Source organism: Silurus meridionalis, chromosome 2, assembly GCF_014805685.1.
Source record: "Silurus meridionalis isolate SWU-2019-XX chromosome 2, ASM1480568v1, whole genome shotgun sequence".
Taxonomy (NCBI): domain Eukaryota; kingdom Metazoa; phylum Chordata; class Actinopteri; order Siluriformes; family Siluridae; genus Silurus; species Silurus meridionalis.
Genome location: NC_060885.1, coordinates 11513632 through 11534183, shown reverse-complemented (window position 1 = coordinate 11534183; position 20552 = coordinate 11513632). Strand labels below are relative to the sequence as shown.

Sequence of the window (20552 nt, the reverse complement as noted above, 5' to 3'; positions counted from 1 at the left end):
GGTCTGGGTGAGAGGGTGGATTATGATAACAATGCTCAAGTACATATCCCAGATTTGACACTTGGGTAACATTTTATATCGGGAGGTACATGAAGGTTTGTGACTTAAACCACAAAAGCAGACTTGCCTCTTAAAAAGCAGTTTTGAGGTAATGTGTTAATGTGTCTGTCATCTATTACATTTAGGAATGAGCTCCTATTAATAGCATAGTAGTGTGCCCCTGTCTCCCCATCCCCCTTTTCTGGCTTGATGGACAGGACAAGTGCAGGTTCTCCCTTTAAGCAGCACAGAATTCCACCATGTAAGCAGACATTGGTAGCAACCCTCTCCCTCCTTTGCTCCTTTTTAGAACTCCGCCCCTTCATGAAGCTCCAGTTCGGAGAATGATTGCAGGACCTGAGTGTGACTTTGTGTGACTCAGGTTGACAAACAAAGTCGCCTCAGGAATATTGCTGTAGCTGTAGGTTGAGTGCTTTTCTCTAAAGGGCACCATGTAAAGATGGAGTGAGGGCTCTCTTCCCCGAATCCAGAATTCAGGAGGCAACGCAGAAGCATGGTGGTGGAGGAAATCACTATTACACTCTCCGGTGGAGCACCATGGGGCTTCAGACTTCAGGGGGGAGCGGAGCACCAGAGACCCCTGCAGGTTGCCAAGGTATGGCTTATCTGAGCCCTAGCATGATTTATGATGCCAGCAAACTATGTCCTCAGACACCTGTTTTTATTTATCTGTTTACAGATCACTTTTGCTTATGCTTTCATTTTCTAAACTTCATCTTTTGCACTATTTAGGCAAGGTTAATAGTGAGGCTGAAATTATTATTATTTTTTTAATTTTTTTTTTTTGTGTGTGTAACAGGAATCACTAATTGACTAATAGCAATGTGAACTTTTAATCTTCTAGAATAAAGGACATTCCCACAGTAAATTACTCACTAGAGATACATTCTATTTTAATATTGGTTAATATTTTATATTATATATAGGTTTTCTATTTTGCATTTTCCCTAAAAACTGAATGTTTGTGCTGCTCTTTTAATATCCGAGTAATATTTCTAACTTTTTCAAAGCATTAAAACAGTTCCCACACCACATCCCTGGTCTATTTGAGAGAAATCCACTTTAGGCAGTGTCCTATCTGAGCACAGGGTTTCATTTCCTGTACTATGCATTCACGGTAAGGACTGTGTTGACCATGCAGAACTGTACTTGATAGCAGGCTATTCTAGACTGTTCGAAAATATCATGCAAAGAAGCTTTCCCAAAGGGTATGGTCTTAATGTCATGAAAGATATTACTTTCGTGAAACAAACCTCGCCTTGGCTGCGTTTCTGCATTCTGCAAAAACCGTATTAAACCCGTAACTGTATATAAAACCGTAAACTCCCATTAACCGTAAATTAAATGTTTACTGATTCTACAGATTTATTTCTCAAAGATGTTGAAATATCAAGCTCATTAGTTATGTTTACAGCGATATTTTGACTATTCGATTATAATCACACTTGTTTTTGAGATATTCAGGTGAGTGGCAGGTCAGCCAGCCTCGTAACCTGATGATAAATATGAGACTGCTCTCAGACCTCAGTTTGATAACTGCTTGTTGACTGAATCCTGTCAAACTCTTTTCGTATCTTCATTTATTCCGAAGAGGTCATGCTTGGCAAAACACCACATTTATATCAAACTGCCTGTACATCATCCAAGAACTGCTTCTGAGCAATTGATCCCAGTCTCTGACGCATGGCATTGGCTTCAGGTTTCTTGTGATGTCTTCTGTTTGTGAACATGTTTCTAATCGCTCACATTGGTCATGTTTTCTATGTCTACGGTTACAGTTTAGTGCCCTTGAGTTACTCCTAAATCAGAATAAAGAGCACTTTTCTGTGGAAAACCTGGGTGCCCTTGTTTCTAAAATTATAATCTAAAGTGTGAGACAACTGAATCACAGACTAGTGTCATCATTGCAATTAGGAGCAAACACTCAGTAGAGATTTATTTGGATTTAATATGTCTGAAGGTCACTACTGAGTATTTTTCAGTATGCATTAATGATTGATATCATCTAGTCAGATATAAGGTGCAGGAATTACAGGTCTCATGTTTTCTGGGTTTATTTGGGAATATGACATGAGAACAGACCTCATTACCTGAAGTGTAGTTCATGATGACAGCTGGAGGGAATGTCTGTCCTCTCTGACTGGTATTTTAATGTGTCGGTGTGTGTGACCGTCATCGTGTCCACTGCCTGAGTAGCCTGGATGTATATACAAAGCAAAAACCAGTAAGTGTGATGATAGAGTATTCTGAATTACTTAAAGGAACATTCGAAGTCTTGAGAGTTTACACTCCTCCACATGACAGTAAACTCTGACATGACAGTAAATGACTGAAAGTATTTCTAAGTGTTTCATTGTGGAAGCTTATTAAAATCTGTTGAAGTTCGAGATGAACACTGTAAGCACAGGATCTTAGAAAGTGAACATCAGAAAAACACAAATGCTACGTATAACATCAGTGTGTAACTGTTCTCAAATACTGCTTTGATTTGTATTTAAGGACTGCTCCCATGCCTTTCGCAGAGAAAGTCTGTATCTGTTTGCAATATTGTTGCCTTGTATTTTGTTTCAAGAACCTTTGCATTTTTTGGGGGGGTTAAGAATGGATTGATTCAACAAAGAAAAGGTGAATTTTAATATTGAGGTGTCAGTGTCTATGGCAGCTATTTCCCTGTTCTGATATATAGGTGCGCAAGCGGAGCAAGGCATGCAGGGCAGGCCTGCGAGAGGGGGACGAGCTAGTGTCCATCAATGAGCGCTCCTGTGAACATATGTCCCATGCTCAGTCCATGAACTTTATTGATAGCATCCCTGGATCGCTGCGCATTCGGGTAAAGAGGTAAAGCATTATTTTTTCTGAGATAATCAGAGAAGAGTCTTTTAAAGAAACACTATATTGTATAAAAAAAAAAAAAAGTTTGTGGACACCTGACCATCACAACTATTTGTAAGTCTTTTTCCAGCATTACACTAAAATGTCCTTTAATTAGATGTACAGGGCCAGGCCATAAACCTGTTTCAGCAGGACCATGACCCCATGGACAAAGACGCTTTAATCAATTCATGGGTTGCTGAGAATGGAGTGAAGAAACTCCAGTGCAGTGCCTTGACCTCAGTTCCATTGAACACGTTTGGGATTAACGGGAATGCTCACTTTGCTTTAAACCTTCTAGCCAAACAGCACTGCCTGAACTGCCCTTGTGTACAAATGAGGACCCAGAGTCCCCAAAGCCAAGCTCCAAATTATGTTAGAAATCTCAGATGTGTGAAGATTATTATAACAACAAAGGTGGGATCTAAACTGCAGTGGGATTCCAGGGTTTACATAGTATCTATGGTGAGATGGACAGATGTTCTCAACTTTTGGTATTATAGCACTTACCTTGTGATACCAACACATACACTATAGTTGAGTAAACATTTGCCATGATATAATAATCTATTACTAGTTGTATTTATATTAATGTTTTTTTTGTTTGTTTGTTTTATTACCAACTTCATTTAACTTCTGTACCTGTGTGTCAGGGCACCGGCTGGATTCCAGTCGGTGGTTCTGGTGGCTCGAGCCCCTTCTCCCCGCATTGATAAAGAGTACCGCGCTGCCCTAAGGGACAAATCCCCATCCAGCTCCAAAGTGCAGCAATCAAGTGTTCGCCATCCTAACTACAGTTCACCAACATCTCACTCTGCCCGCAGTGGCGTCACCTCTCCTTTCGGCAGTGAGGCCTACTATGGAGAGACAGACAGTGATGCAGATGTGGCGGCCCAAGTCCGTCACCGTAAGCCAAAGCGCCGCAGCCCCACTAACTCCCCAGGAAAAGCAGGCTACACTTCTCCTGAAATGGGAGAAGCTTCTGAGATGAGTGGATATGACAGTGCACCAGATGTCCAGGGCTTCACTAGAATTGGGCATGGCTTTCAGGAGGGGACCCTACCTGGTGTTGTTCGCAGAGAAGTTGTGTACCAGCCCCCTCCACCGGGAACCTGGTCTTCCCAGACTTCCACTGAGACATCGTCCATGAGTGCAGATGAGCAGAGTTCTCAAGACCTGGTTTTAGAGGAGGACAGTGGGTTCCAGGAGCCTACTAATGTTCCACTGGTGTCTCCAGAGAGAGCGAAGGGGGCACTAAGGCTCAGCTCCCATGGTCAGTTGGTTCCCATGGTGGGACCAGTCGATAACCCAGTGGACGAGGAGCTCACAAAGACCTACATGGATAAAGCAAAACAAGCGAGTGAGTATATAAAACGTTGCACTAAAGACCAGTGTGCTTTAAGAATCATCTAAGTAAAATGGATAACATGCAGAAGCAGGTCTCTTTAGTGACAATTAATTGCATCTTATCATGGACATTAAGGTAGCACTTGTAATCTGGTTGAATTTAAAAAATATATATATTTTATATATATATACCACAAGAACAAATGGCTCTCCTTTGTGTGTTTTGTGATTTTTAGTATCGCTGAATGCTGTTAGCATATTTGTTTTTTAAATGACAATGCGATAAGCTACATGGAACCACTTGAGAAGAAGAGAGACAGGTCTCTGAGCTAGGCCAAGGATCTATATTTGTCCTGCGGCTGTTTGGATGAATAAACTGAGCACTTCTCTGATAGGACTCGCCTCTCCAGCTGCTCTCTGGTGTCAGAGTTCTTCCTCTGCCATCTCAGCTCCCTTTTTAGATTAGAACTTGCCTTCTTACAACTTTCATCTACACTTTATTGTAGATGAAATCAATCCCCATTTTGTTTGTTGTGTCTTAAGGCTTCATTTTCTTATACCTAACAATTGCAGACGTATCTGCAGCCATGTATTCAGGGTCAAATATTTAGACCATTTCAACGGCCATTCGTTCATTTAATGAAGTAATGTCTTGGTCCTTGAACGTTTCCAGTTTAGCTAATGCGCACATTCAAAACGTTTGTTTTTCATTGAGACGGTGTATACCCAGTAATATCGTGGCAGTTTGTTAATTCTTGCGTTAAAAAATGTCAAAATGAAAACTAAGACCTTGTTATTGAGACTCTCTCTAGACCAGGAACTAATTTGCTGTCGGAAATTAAAGTGTTAAAACTTCTGAGGAACAAAACACACAGACACTTGGATTACAGCAGTGAAGAATGATACTAACACCTCGAGGAAATCTACTTTATCTATCTTTTCTCCAAAACCAACAACACATGATGAACTCAAATGTATTATGAATGAGACAAAAAAGACACGTTAACATCATTGAATTGCATGGACCTTCTTGTTTATTCGTGACCGCCTACAGGGCTCAGATGGAGCAGTCAAACCTTTACACACACTGTTCCAGCGCAACATTTATCAAATGAAATAATTGTCTATGCAATACATTTTGATGCCACATAATTTGATTTGAACGATGTACGCGAGATTCACCGGCGCATGCGCGTTTGTGGGTTCTTGGCTTTGTTCTGCCAATCGGTTTCTCACCACTGCAGTTTCTTTCTACACCATCACTACTCCCGCACGGTAGTTATGTCATTCATGAACGATTCGTTCATTTTAAACGAGTCTTTAATGTGACTCAGAAAAACGAGTTGTCTCAAAGAGTGACTCATTCGTTTTCTATTAGTCCGAGTCGTGTGCCCTTTTGTCACGTGACTCCCATATACGCGATGAAGGTGATTCATGGAACAAAATGTACTAATTGACCAAATATATATATATATATATATATATATATATATATATATATATATATATATATATATATATATATATATATATATATTTATTTAAAAATTTATATTTCGTTCATTTAGATGAAGGCACAAACTCTCCTTTCCTGCGATTTCAAATCAGCGTTCTCACGGTATTCTTTATGAATCTTATTTAAAGTTGTAGTACATCATTTATAAGCTTACATTTCACTGCAAAAAGTTTAATTCATTTATCAATGTGCTTTATTATTAGCATAGACATACAGACCCATCCGCCACGCAAGCACAATGCGCACTAATAAGCTCTTCGGTTACCATAGCAACAAACCAAAACAGAGAACGTTTGTGACAGCGTTTAAACTTGCGCCAATCTCACCAAACACAAGATAAACATCATCCGCATTGTATGTCCAAATGTTTATGCTTTTTCCGTTAAAGGAGTAATTGCAGTCATCCAGACTATGATAAGTCTTTACCACCTCTTTCGTGTAGACAAACGCACTCTGACTTAACCAGATAATAATACATGTCTAGATACGGTAATTCAGGTAAACATTTAATGTTCTGAGTGATGTCTGATTTAAGGGGTCTATTAATTCCCCCATTGTCATCCATTTTTAGCTTTTAGAAATATTGTAAATTTTTTGAAAAGTATTTGTTAGCCATTTTGTTTTGACAGGTCCATGCTTTAAAAATGGCGCCACCGGAATTGCGCAGTATCATCACAATGTGTTTATTGTTTAGTTCCTTTGAAATAGTCTATAGTATGTGTGCATTGATACCTTACAGGTTTAACACGCAAACACTGATCATTGACCTTGTTGCAGAATTGATTAGCTTAGGCGTTAACAATAATTATTCATCATTAATAAAAGCTAAAAATAATCATCAGTTCAGTCAGTCTAGCTATATAAAGTAAAAAATCCATAGCATATGTACATAAAGCTATATATGACAAATGATCACTTTATGCTGTTTCAAGGAATAAGAAAAAAAAACAGGAACAAATTCTAATAACCACCACAACACTCGTGTTCTACTCAAAAAAAGCTAACTCAAGTAGTATATTTGTTATTTTGATCAATCACAGGCCTTCAAACATACATTGTTTTGTTGTCAAGGTCACAGTGATTACTGAATGGTCATAAGTAGTATTTAAAACAGTGGATGCTTGTTAAAATAAAACACTGAGTTAGATCTGTTTAGTTACGCCCAAGACATTACATCCTCTATGCATATGATAGACAAGATACAGGGTAAAAATCCTGTATGTTACAGCTCATATGTCTAATATGCCTGATACTTTGTCTCATTTAGAACTAAACCGTGGTGACACAATGCAAGACAAGCAAGTGAAGGAGGCCCGCAAAAAGTGTCGCACCATTGCATCTCTGTTGACTGACGCACCAAACCCCCACTCCAAGGGTGTCCTTATGTTTAAAAAACGCCGCCAGCGCTCTAAGAAGTACACACTGACCAGTTATGGCAGTGTTGATGAGGACATGCAACAAGATTCTCAAGAGGAGGACAGCATCTTCCTTGGAAGTGAATCTGAGTTGGATGAGGAGGGATTCAGTGCAGCACCTGATCCCACATGGGACAGTGACTACCTGGATATTCTGGAGAAAAGATCAGCATCTAGAGGCCTGGAAGAAAAAGAAGCAGAGGATTTTTTAAACACTGGCCTGAGTGACACCACAGGGAAGGGGGCAAAATTGTTTGATCAGCAGAGGAGAAGAGCTAAGGAGCATGACAAGAAGACTTCTCTTGCTCAGGCACAACAGAGTCTGATGCAGAGTCAATCTCAGCCCGAAAGCCAAACACAAGTAATACAGACACAACCATCACATTTTTCGGTACCAGTGAAAAAACAAGTGAGACTCTGTGTTCAGCCACCACCAGTTGCACCAAAGCCCTCCATACCACCCGAGCTGATAAGGCAAGAGGAGGGTACTACCAAAACACAAATGACCGGATCCCCACCTCAAACAATTCCTTTAGCCATGAATATACATACTGCCAGCATAACAATACCAGGCCCTACCCAGGTGAATTTAACAAACCAACCAGTAAATGCTGCATTGGCAAAGATACCTCCACCAGCAGCTACTCTGCCTGAGGTGCCTGCTAGCTCTGTGTTGAATCGCACAGCTCGTCCATTTGCCCCTGGGTTCATCAGCCACAGAGCAGCCACAGTACCAGTTGTGTTTCGCCCTAACACTACTAAAAAGACTCCCAGACCAGTCTCAGTGGCAGTGATGGCTCCTCCTTTCTCAACACCATCTGAGGACAAAGTTATAGTTCTACATCCTGCTAGTTTCACAGCAAGCCAGATGAGTGCTACTGTTCCCTCTGAGATATCGTCCACATTAGTCCCTGTGCCCACAGAGCCTTCTTCATACCCCGCTATACCAGATCCTGCAGCCTCCCTTACTTTAAATTCACCCACAATGGAAAAATGTCAGCCTTCTATTACTCAAACTACAGTGTCTGATTCTTCTGTTCCTGCCATTGTCATTGCAGCTGCTCCTCGTGTTAGTTTCACAGATCCCACTATTATAACCTCCACTGCATCCTTTCAGTCCACTGTCCCTGAGTCTCCCATGACGTATGTTGCCCCTGTGAATTCAAAAGTTCCTGCAACTCATGTGACGATTCCTGTATCTGGTGGAAAAACTGGCATCCTTCAAGAGGCTCGCCGCCGTAATGCAAATAAACCAATGTTCAAGGTGTTCGAGATAAAGAACAACTCACCCAATCCTGAACTGCTGTCTATGGTGCAGAATTTAGATGACAGACATAAGCAACCATACACAGAGCCTGTCGATATCATCCAGGATTCATTCAACTTTGATGAAAGGAGGGGACGAATTGCACCACCAGTGGCTCCTAAACCACGCATTATCCCGGAAATGTCTCCGATTCCTCAGGCAGAGGGTAAAGGTGCTGAGCTATTTGCACGAAGACAGAATCGCAGAGATCTCTTTGTGATCGATTCTCCTCCTTCACACGTTCAGCATCAGCATGCACAGCCCCAGCCTGCTATGACTATGAGCCATCCATGTGAGACTTCACCCTGGAAGTACTCTCCAAATGTCCGTGCTCCCCCACCCATCGGGTACAACCCTCTCCTGTCCCCTTCTTGTCCCTTGAGTTTACAGCATGGAGGAGCAAAAAGTTCTGAAAAAACCTCCAAGGTAGGTAAAAGTGGTCATGGAATCCAGAAGGAAGGCATCAAGGCAATAGACTTTATGAGACGGCAGCCTTATCAACTCAACTCGGCCATGTTCAGGTTTGGAGGTAACTCCGGTGCACAGTCCTTAGGTCCCTCCTACCAGAGGCAGTCACAGGTGGGCCACACCTTAACCCAACCCAGGCAAGTACCTGTTAAGGCAGCACGTGTGTATGAGATCAAACGATTTTCTACTCCTACTCCTATGTCAGCTCCAACGATAAACCCCACAGTGATAGTGCAACGTTCACAAACCACTCTGGCTGAACCCCTGTGTCGCACTGACATGGTCTCTCCTACACCAGCACCTGTTTCCCCTCCACCTCAGCCTACATCCGTGTCTGCACGAGCTCCAGGTTTGCCAGAACTTCCTAACCTCTCTGCCACTCCCATATTTCTTCCTACTCCATACTCACCACCATCTTCTCTGTCCGGTATGTCAAGCTTAAGTGGCCAAGGTCTCCAAAATAACAAACAGTTCAAGAGTGCTCCTGAGCTTAGTTTCCTGCCACCAATTCCCCAAAAGCCTGCAGTCCAGGCACCCAAGCCACACTTTATTGCTACACGGGGGGGCATACAGCCTCATGTCTGGAGGCCTGGAGCTCTGCATAAATGAGTAAAACACTAAAGAAATAATGAAAATGAGTCCTTATTATTTTTTTATAAAAAATAGAAATATTAGTATCAGCTACAGATATTTGGCACAGGAGAACAACAGTAGGTTTATATAGAGCAAAATGAAAAAGACAAAACTTTAATAATTGTGGCAAAAATTGTCTGCATATCATCCTGCCTTGTCATTCTGACCTGCCTGACCCCACTATTGTCTAGTGGTTGAATGGGCAAATCCTCACCTCCAAGTTCCAAAATCAAGTGGAAAGCCTTCCTGGAAGAGTGGAGAATATTATAACAAGTGGGGACTAAACCTGTAGTGTGTTGTTCATCTGACACATATAGGTGTGATAGACAGGTGTCCACAAACCTATGTCCATATAGTATATTTATTAATGACCGTGTTTAAAAGCATTTACATTTGAGTATTTTGACATGTCTGAAACTGAATTTACTATATGTTTACAAAAAGGAAGGAAAGATTTGCTTTGTTATTATTAGATGATCGTATTATCTAATAGCTTGTGTTAGCGGTTTTTACAGTGTTTTGATCAGAGAAAAGAAAGATTATTAGGGAAATGCAAAGCACCAAGTACTGAGAACTGTGAGAAGAAATACAGATTGCAGATAAGGTACTGAAAAACAGCACATTCAATATCAAATCTGTTGCTACTGGCACCCAGTAAATAGAACTACCAAATAAATAATTATTGTATGCTATTATTTACATTTTAAGCTAACTCTGGGGGGGGGGGAATGTTTACCTTTTTCTAAAGATGATCATGGTTGTTAACAGAAAGAAAGGGGACCACAAACATATTAAAAGTCCTTATACCCACTATAAAATACAGTGAAGGATCATTGATGCTTTCATGCTGTTTTAGTGTATAGCAAGTGGTCCAGTGAAATATCTCACTCACTGTGTCTGTTATTCATTTTATAACTTCATTTTGCTGATTATCATGAACATTGCCCAAATATTCTGAAGTGGATTGTATCTGTTGGGAACTACATGCTTAAATAAAGTTTCTAAATGAATTGGGACTGCTACTGTACATGCTGGGCAAAGGAATAAGGTATTCTGGACCCCTGCTTCTCATAAACCAATCAGAAATTATATCTGTCCTGGCAGAGCCTGGAAGGAACAGGTGCATGAGTGTCACAGCCTATTTGTGGGAGCAGCAGCAAACCAAGATCATCCAAATGGGCTCTGACTCTTATGTTTCAGACACATTCTAATAAACAAATAAAACAAATGTATTTATTTATCATACCACGGTAAAAGCTCAAACTAGCAGTTTGTTTTAAGGTTATGTTGGGCAAGACAATCCATCAGGATGGGTATGAAGGCCGTTTCTGTTTTTTATATATATATATATATATATATATATAAAATTACATGCATACTGACCATTCAACAGGACTAAACACATAATTTAGTCTGAATGGTAATTAAGCAATTTACTGGAATCAGACTTAATGATCTTTTTGCCAGTCATGTTGTGGTTGGGGTGATGTGAGATGGTGATAAATTCCCAGCTAGTTGATTGTGAACTTGAAGTGACATTTAAATGTGTGAGCTTCTGAAGCCACTAGAGAGAAAGGAAAAGCAGAAAGCCAAGATGATCTGTTATCAAGGGTTATCAAGGCAGCACTGAAGGAAAAATTAGCAAGTAGTACAAGAACTCATTACAGGAGCATATTCTGAATGTATGAGATGCTGAGAGAATATAAGAAAATATTACGTACTATAGATAAACCTTGTATTTTTTTAAATCTATATCTCAAGACATTTACCTTTTAATAGACACCATGTTATAAACTGTTGATCATGTCACACATACAGTTTGTGATTATTTACTGCCTTCTTTTGATTTATGCACTCTTATGCACGTTAGGCTTTATAGGAATAATTGCACAAACATTTCATGAATGTTCAGCAGATAAATTGTAGTAGACTGCAGTGTGGATCAAATTGTTTGTATGTGGTATGACATTTGATTAGTAGAATCTTGGGTGTGTGTATATGTGTGTGAGAGAGAGGAAGTTTGCACAGGCACGTACCGAATTCATTTATTAAGGTCTGAATTACCTGAGATGAAAATGTATTTTTCAAGAAATAAAAAATAAACGCAAATGCTTCTCAGTGACTGATTTTTTCTTCTGCACCACACTGCCCCCTAGCTTTCGCTTTGGTATTACAGTTCTACGCTGCAGCAAGATTTGCACACGACACTAAATTAGTAGTAACTACCCTGACTGACCATATGGAGGAGACCTTTCCCTATTTGTCCACTGATCATGAACCAATAACCTGATGTGATCCCATCAAGACTTAAAAATATCTAGATCCGTCTGGTTTTAGATCAACTTTATAGAACAAAAAGTAAATTACTAAACACTTTATATACAGCTCAAATAACAGCAGCACTTTCAGACCTTTTAAATAATAATATATACGCACAGTAGCTTTATTGAAATACTGAATAATGTTATTGCAGCATATGCAAAATAAAGTTTATTTGAACTCAAAGCTCAACAGGGCAGTGTTTTAGACAGGGTTTAAATCAAGCTAGTAGTAGGCTTTAATCTAGAATAGTTAATAAAAGTTAATAAATAGCTATATTAATAGTTAATAGTTACTTACACCTGAACTGTGGCGTCCTGAGCTAAAATAAACTGAAGTAGCAGGATGAAGGTTGCCTATAAAACAAGGAATGAACCATGAAAAGTTTTCAGTTGTATGCAACTGAGAAGCAAATGGCAGTGGTAGCCAAATAGAGAGTGTGTTCAAAGACGTTTACTGAACATGAGAAATGTCTTTTAAAGCAAATTGTTTCAAAACATCCTGTAATTGAAATAACCCGCACACATAAGATGTGTAATCGAAAAAAACGTCTGCCTGTGAATCTATTTGTAATTATTTTAATGCTCGTAAACACATCTACAAGAACAATACCACAACGTAAAGTAAAAATCAGCTTAATTGCATGATTTTTTTTACCACTCATTATTAAGTTAGTTTTTTAATACAGTTGTTGTTTAAGAATATAAAAATAAACCTAAAAAAACCCTATGTTGCTGAAGCTCGGAGAGAGAGGTTTAAGACTGGTGGAGGACCTGCAAATAGACTCGGACAAGATGGACGGAGCAGAGCCAGCAACCTTTGGAGAACCTACCAGATCTCTGATGACCATCTAGCTAGTTTAGATGATGGCTAACACGCACCTACTTTGTGAATTTCATTTTGGCTTTTGTTTCTCTCCTCTCAAACTTTAATTTGCTATTAAATCTCTATTTATTTGACGATATATCTGAACTGTCATTGATTCGAGGGAAAAGTCAGAACAGAACTGAACAGTTGGACGGAGGTTTAACCTCAACATCCTCAGGAGCAAGGGTTACGAAGTCTAGCAGTGCTGGTCACCAGAAGCAAAGTCTTACATGCCATGAAATAGTAGCCATTAAATTCCAGTAGTATCTTAAGGAGAAGTATGAACTGAAAATAATGATACTACAAGTTGAACTGGAGATGAAGCTGGAGGAGGAAGAGATGCAGCAAGATCAAATGTCATATCAGTACATAAATCTGTCAAGTTGGGTGCTATGATGGTTTCAGTAACATACCAGACAAAATATTAAACTTTTAAATATCTCTTATTTGCTCATTACATTTGAGAATAAATCAAATCTGATCAGATTGAAAGGTAGATAATGTAAAAAATATCTAATGAGAGTGGCACAATGCAAAAGCATCTCTATATGCAAGTGGTCCTCTGTGGTCTGTTATAAATGGTGGAACATCTGATTGAAAACCTCTTCCACTGGGAGATTGAGGCATCCTCGCTGTTTCAGGTAGTTGTCAAGATAACAGCGCAGCATCTTCTTGGTTTGATTCAGTGTTTTCCAAAGACATTGAAAGACACCAAACATGCACCCTACTAGACCCATAGTGCAGGTATGAGCCTAGCTGTAGAGCCATTGTACAGATGTCTGACATTCGGGAATCATGAATTGCACCTATCCAACGTACAATGTTTGAAAAACTGTAATTGGGGCGTGCATACACAGTTATTTGTTTCTCGTATTCCTCAGAATCTGGAGTAGAGGGACACTTTATGGGAATATGGGTCCTATCTATGACTTCTGGGAAATTTCTATATTCATTGAATTGTACCTTGTACGTAGCCTGGGTTGTAGCATCAGGGAAGTTTATGTAATGTGCGCTTTATTCAAAATAGCCTGACTTCAAAAAAGTGACTAACTTTGCATACTGCTGGTTCACTGACCACATAATTCCCCAGTTTCCTGGTAAAAAGGTGCTACATGCCAGAAACTTTAAAATTATGAGCATCTGGAGACAAACTGGGTCACTTCTGTCTGCAAGAACTTGCTAGTTGTTACTAACTTGTTTAGCAGATGGTAAACATTGATCTTCATTGACATAGTCCAATTACAGTCATCCCCGTGGATTTTCAGATTTTCGGACCCCCTGCGAGTTCTGAAAATCCGCACATTTTGGACGCACCCCCGCAGCCCCTCTGATACCTTAGTGAATTCATCTAGACATTACGTCACTTTAATACAATAATGTGTTTTAAAAAATGTTCATGAAATGTGTTAGTAAAAACAGTTTTAAATGTTATTCCTAAAACTCCTGAACATTCGATCCTCCAGTGATTTTTAAGATAATCCGCAACTTGCTGTTAGTTAAGTTCCAAATGAGAACCTGCATATTTTTCCGAACCGCGAATTATCGGGAGTTGAATCCATGTGTCCTCCAAATGACATTAATCTGAATTTAAACCTGGCTTAAGCCTCAATTTAGTCCTAAAGTAGCTCTACACTTTTCCAGGAAATCAGACTCAACTCTGGACTAGTCTAAGACTATTTAAACTATGGCAGAGAAAGCAGTTTTCTATTAATTCGGTGTAAAGCGTGATTTTAGTCTAGGACTAGGCTTAATCTCTGTCCAGGAAACCGCCCCCCTTTGTCTATGACTAATAGTCATCACAATACATAGTAGGAAAGTGATATTTACAGTTAAATGCTGAAGCATTATTCTCATCCTGTGAATTAAAAATTTAAAAAAAAATTTTTCACTGTGCTGTTCGTTTATTGTCTAGTGGATTTATTGTACAATTTTGCACAAATTTCACACTAGTGTGTATTGTGTGTGTATGGTACTGTGTACCAGAATTGTTGCATCTTGTACTGTAATGCTGAAGAAACATCATTTTGTTATATAGATAAATGACACTGGGAACATTTGACTTGACTCATGTTGTGAGTGAATAATGGAGAACTGGGAATTTAGAAAGTTAGAAATGCAAACAAACAAAAACACCAGTAATATATTCAGAGAGCATGTGGTGAGAGATCAATGGCCTGCTGTATTGAATGTGAAAAGGTCAAAAATCTTACATGGGGAAGATAATTAATGCAGGAGGAAACAGAACAACTGCCACCCTCAATATTCTGAGCAGTCCTTGCTCTGTCAGACTATTTGATAACTATACTCTCTTACCCCTCTGCTATATTTAGAGCATGAAGCATCTGCAAGAAAGATATTAGCCTCTTGATATGACCATTGACGCTTGCAGCCTGAGACCCCCCTCTATCCCCTTCCCTATCGTACACTCCACATCTTCCTCCCCCCTCTATGATTTGCTATCCAAGTCCTGACTGGATTTTGCACTCCCCATGATCTTGGTCCAGCCACAGGTCAGCGACACCCTGGGATTTATAAACTTTTGATTGTATCAGAAGTTTTGCCTCTTCTTCTTGAGACCACTTCTGTACAGGAGTTTAAAACCAGGGTGAGTGGATCACAGTGTGTATGGGCTCTGCATTTGCATGAACCATTTTATAATTTATCAGCAGCAAAGATTATGTTAAATCATAAAACATAAAACCAACTGAACTACATGTCAAAGAGTATCATGATTGGAGACAGCCTTGCAGTGATCAATACATATGCTATTATAAAGTTTTTTTTATAGCCAATCTTGATTCAAATCAGATTTTGGTTCCATGTATTAAGGCGCAGGCAGTGAGAGTGGGAATGTGCTGAGCCGCCCTCTACATTGCCCCGGCTGTTGATTTTATATGGAGTGTAAAGCCTGGAATATCCAGCTGGGGCAACTTGAGCTGCAGGGTGCACAGGTCGTGTTTTACAAGAACACCAAGAGCTTTCCCGTATCCCTCCCATTACAACACGTTTTAAATCAGTATTTTATACCACTTCTGGAGAATTAGATAAATGTTTTCACATTTAAGATTGTGGGGGGAATAAAGTCCGTTGTCACATCTGTGATGCCAACACTCGCTACTAAAAGGTCTTCAAAATGGCATTTATAAATAGCTGGAGTAGATAGAATTACAGACAAGTGAATGCAATGTTTGCTATTAGCAGAGTCTTGAGGTGGCAGAGGTACTGTATGTTACATGTATTTAAAATGCTATCTGATATTAAAACACATATTGAAGATTCACAAAAATGGAGCAATGCCACCTGCATTATGCAAGATGAGACTCCCAATATGCCACCATAAACATGTGGGTACAGATATTGTATATGAGATTTTCATTCTTTTACACAAAAAGGCCAATCCAACTGGTAGCAGTGTGGGGTTATACATTTCTCTTTCTCAGGTTTCAGTGAGAAATCTGTGGAATGTGAGGTCATATACACACAGACATGACGTGTGTCCAGCACCTTGTCCTGCTGCAGTAACACTTCTACAGCAGCACTGCAGGCACCAGATGGTGCAGCACTCCTGATTAAAGAACTTCTTATGGTGGATAATGTGAGCCTTAGACAATACCTTATTCAGAGCAACAACTCAGGAAAACACGGAAAAAATAATAATAGTGACAGTAACACGTTGGATGAGGTCAGGCAGATAGAATAGTGGACACGTAAAGCCTGTTGATTGCTGTGTAATAGAAAAAAAACCCACAATATCTAATTTAAAATTAAAGGAAAACAATTCTCAGTAATGAACTTCTAAGACATTTTTTTAAACTGAATATTGCCTACTTAACCATTTCCCTTTCATTTGGTTTGATTTCTCAGTTTGGAGTCATGCCTCTTGCTGGAACACCTGCCCCTCCCTACAAGAAGAAAAAAAGTACCAAAATCATCACTGACCTGTCACATATCACTCAGAATGGTAAGGCTCCTAGAAGATATCACCTCTGACTATAATGGACACTGAGACCCATGCAAATGCAGTAAAGATTTACCTATTTAGTAGAGCCACATTTTATTTCAAATGTAATTTTTCATAGTATAAAGTTGACAAACGATTTGGGAAAGTATTAACACTCCCTATGAATAGTAATGATGGTGAATGAATGGGTACTTTCATGTGGTATTCCTCTGAAATGTTTTTAATACAGTGCATGTTTCTTCAGCTCACCTCATCTGTGAAATGCACACAGTGAGAGCCGATATGGTCTATGAAAGGGAGAGATTATCAGCAGAGCACAAAGCACAGAATGTATTTAACCACAGGGCCTTTGATTCAATAGCAGGTCAGACAGCGAGTCTCTCCATGACTAAACATTCAGGTCAGACTGGGAGACAAAAAAAGATGAATTTATAATAGGGCTGTCCACATAAAAGTGTTAATAATGTGTTAACGCAAATTTATTTTAACGCCACTAATTTTATTAATGCACGATTAATGCATGCATTCCTGTTTTATTAAAAATATAAATAAATAAATATAAAAGAGGCTTAATTAAAACCTTCAATGCAACACACATTTATTCACAATGTAATTTCTTTACTTAGATCTAAAATATATATATATATATATATATATATATATATATATATATATATATATATATATATATATACACACACACACTTCACCGAAAAAAGATTTTTAATTTAAACATTTGTTTTACTGATGTGCAAAGTCTCCAATCAGGCACCAAAAACCACCATGATGCCACATTAAAACCATCTGTGTGGAAACATAGCAAAGGTTCTGTTTTGTTTCCTGATGATTTACTTAATTTAAAACACCATAATTATTATAAAACATTTACAAAAGATTTTTGTCTTCATGCTTTCTTTTTTTTTTATGTTGAGTCTGGTTTCCCTTATAATAAGCATACATTTGCATTAAGCATCCATATTTGTCCATGCCCATGTTGCATTAAAAACTTGAAAATGATTAATTTAAGGTACATATAAAACAGATATAACTGTGCGATTAAGTTGTGATTAATCGTGCTTCAACTTATGAAAACCATGCGATAAAATGTTTTAATCGATTGCCAGCCCTACTTTATAATAATGTTAGTTCGTACGAGACACTCAAGATTTCCGGGCTCGTCAATAAGAATCTTCATGACTACATCATATACAGTATGTCCATATATGTTCACTGCAGAAACAACAGCTATCTATTTAAATATCACAGAAGTGCCTCTCGGGTCCACACAGGGGCTTTACTCCTGCTGAAAATACTTTAAACAAGATGCACTGGCTAATTAAAAATAATTAACATGTACATCAACGTGTATTCTCTACCTTGTTATGACACATTCCTTTTATGAATACAGAGGGGAAAAGTGCATATGGGATTATATTTTCAATGAAGAATTTACCGGTATTTCATTGTTCATTAGGTGTCTGTTTTGTATTTGTGTCTGAGTCAAATCATTTTTAGTCGATGAGAGGTTAGATAGTGTGCCTGCTGAAACACTGGATAGATAACATTAGATTATTGCTCTCAGTTTCCGGTCCGAGTTTGCATTTGCATCAAGTTAAAACCAGTTTTTAGATCAGTGATGTGTAAACGTGCCTGATAACTGGAAGGTCCTGCTTACCTACATATCATGTTTCTTTCTTTGTGTAACACTGAATCCTGGTTGATGCTTTTCTGAAAAAAGTTTACATACGAGGCAAATAAGCAAAGATCAAACGAGTGAACAAACATGAATTCACATGCACATCACATAAGTTTACAGAACGTGACAATAATTTAAATGGTTATGCAAATAATCAGCTGATCACAGAGGCAATGACAATGACAGTTAATATAATTTAAATTCAACTAAAGGACATGCTAATTACTTTCATTTCTAACATCTTAGATAATAAATACTTTTAGATGTGGTTAATAGATTTTAGAAAGCAATGCATGCTAAAATAGCAGCTATATAGGGAGAAGAATGACTTGTGAAATCTAACTACTCATCTCTCTTTGCACCCCCAGAGTATGAGTCAGAGCCTGAGGCCTCAGAGTTTGACTTGGGGACGAAGATCAGTACACCCAAAGACGTAATGCTGGAGGAACTGTCCCTGCTCAATAACAAGGGTTCCAAGATGTTTAAAATGAGGAAGATTCGTGTTGAAAAGTTCATCTATGAAAACAACCCTGATGTCTTCAACAGTGACTCAACGGTGAGAATTAACATGCTACACAGTGTACTTCAGTATACTATTCACTACACTATGTACTGAATGTGTTTACTGGTTCCTCTGCTTATATGGTTTTCTTCTATCAGGATAACTTCCAGAAGTTTGTCCCTGGCATTGGAGGCCAAATGATAGATGTTGGTGGACGTCTGGTTGGCGGCCATCTTGTTGGTAGACAGATAGTTGGTGGACAGATAGTTGGTGGTTCTGCTCCTGTGCCTCCTCCCAAACCTGGCAGCCGGGGTAAAGGAGCAGGAACTGGAGCAGGAACTGGAGCAGAAGGAACAGCTGGCGGCGTGGGTTCAGGAGCAGGCAAGAGTGCTGGCTCATCAGTTGAGATCTTACAAGGTGAGTAAAAGAGAGTAGTCCAGATTGTGGCCTCCATACAGCAGCCATATCAGTTATTAAGTCATTTCCACTCTCAATACAGCATGAAAGGTTCTGTCTGAATAATGCAGTTATGGTTGAAAAAAAAATGCAGTAGCCTCAGAATTCTCATACAGTATTTTATTTGGGACCCTTCTTTTGAAGACTTGTTTTCTCCACAGGTGCAGAAAGCACTAAGGCTGCTGGTTCATCAAAAGAGAAGAAAAGAAAGGAATATATTAAGACATATGTTTCACCCTGGGAAAGAGCCATGAAGGGCAATGAAGACCTTGTTTCTACTATGAAATCATACATGCCAGGGCCCTGTATTCACCTTGAATTGCCCAAATACAAGTGTTTTAACAGGTACCATGCTACCTATCTGCCACTCACACTGATTGCTACACTCTTAAAATTGCTACTGATAAAACCTTTTATAAACAAGATTTCAAAAAAGATTATTTTCACCAAGACAAGTCATGATTGACAAAGACTTTGAGCTCTTCATTTAATATGAAGGCAAATCTTTATTTGTGGGAAAATATCTCGTTATACAAGTAGGGGCGCTAAAACATTTGACACAATAAGGCATAATAGAGATGGAAGTGTCAGCTTGATTTTATATGAGCTAGATAATTTGACAAAAACTGATTCCTTCAGCTTCTACATGACTCATTTCCGTGTTCCCAAATCAAACAGTTTTTGGTCTGTACCTAGTGAACCTTTAGGTAAAATCTCCCAGTCAGTAACAAAATAGAATTAATCCCTGAATTCTAAAATCAGCAAAGTGTGATATTTTCATTGAATAAGCTACTGTAACAAATCTCACTGGCTCCGCACCGGTAGAAAGACCAAGATCTATTGACCAAGCAGAGCTTTTATTTATTTTTTTGTTTTCCCATCTTAAAGTCCGCCGGCGGCAAATTTGCGGATTGGCGCACCGTCCTCCGGCATCACACTCGCGGATCAGCACGCTTTTACTTTCTAGTGCCCACCCGAGTTTCCTCCTTTGGAAGGTCAGTAGAGAAGGAGAGGGAGGACGGGAGAAAAGCTGCATGTCCCTGGGCACACTACCATCTGGACTTCCCTGGAGAGGCGCGGCAGACGATGAAGTGCCAGTTTTTACCGCGGGTCCCATCTCGCCGCACAGGTCGCA

At 39.3% G+C, this 20552-nt stretch overlaps 2 protein-coding genes and 1 long non-coding RNA gene across 5 annotated transcripts in view; 2 read left to right on the top strand and 1 right to left on the bottom strand.

The window, feature by feature from the left end:
• Window positions 1–525: 525 nt before the first annotated feature.
• Window positions 526–11714, top strand: synpo2la (synaptopodin 2-like a). Of its 2 annotated transcripts, none has more exons than XM_046837909.1 (4): window positions 526–655; window positions 2747–2898; window positions 3585–4291; window positions 7062–11714. In XM_046837909.1, the coding sequence occupies exons 1-4, from the start codon at window positions 554–556 to the stop codon at window positions 9590–9592; spliced, it is 3492 nt and encodes a 1163-aa protein (XP_046693865.1). In that variant the 5' UTR covers window positions 526–553; the 3' UTR covers window positions 9593–11714. The 2 variants fall into 2 exon arrangements, with proteins under 2 accessions (XP_046693865.1, XP_046693875.1); XM_046837919.1 differs by having other exon boundaries at window positions 546–655; window positions 2723–2898.
• A 3536-nt stretch (window positions 11715–15250) lies between these two features.
• Window positions 15251–20552, top strand: part of myoz1a (myozenin 1a) — a 6858-nt gene continuing 1556 nt past the window's right edge. The window contains exons 1-5 of the mRNA XM_046869345.1: window positions 15251–15407; window positions 16667–16763; window positions 18828–19015; window positions 19120–19378; window positions 19579–19762. Coding sequence (XP_046725301.1) covers window positions 16676–16763; window positions 18828–19015; window positions 19120–19378; window positions 19579–19762 — 719 coding nt within the window. The 5' untranslated portion in view covers window positions 15251–15407; window positions 16667–16675. The remainder of the gene's footprint in view (window positions 15408–16666; window positions 16764–18827; window positions 19016–19119; window positions 19379–19578; window positions 19763–20552) is intronic.
• The window catches only part of LOC124398877, a 20667-nt gene continuing 19884 nt past the window's right edge, over window positions 19770–20552 (bottom strand). For both annotated transcript variants that reach the window (XR_006928144.1, XR_006928141.1), the window contains one exon: window positions 19770–20552. This exon is cut by the window's right edge and continues 546 nt beyond it. This is a non-coding gene — a long non-coding RNA (uncharacterized LOC124398877).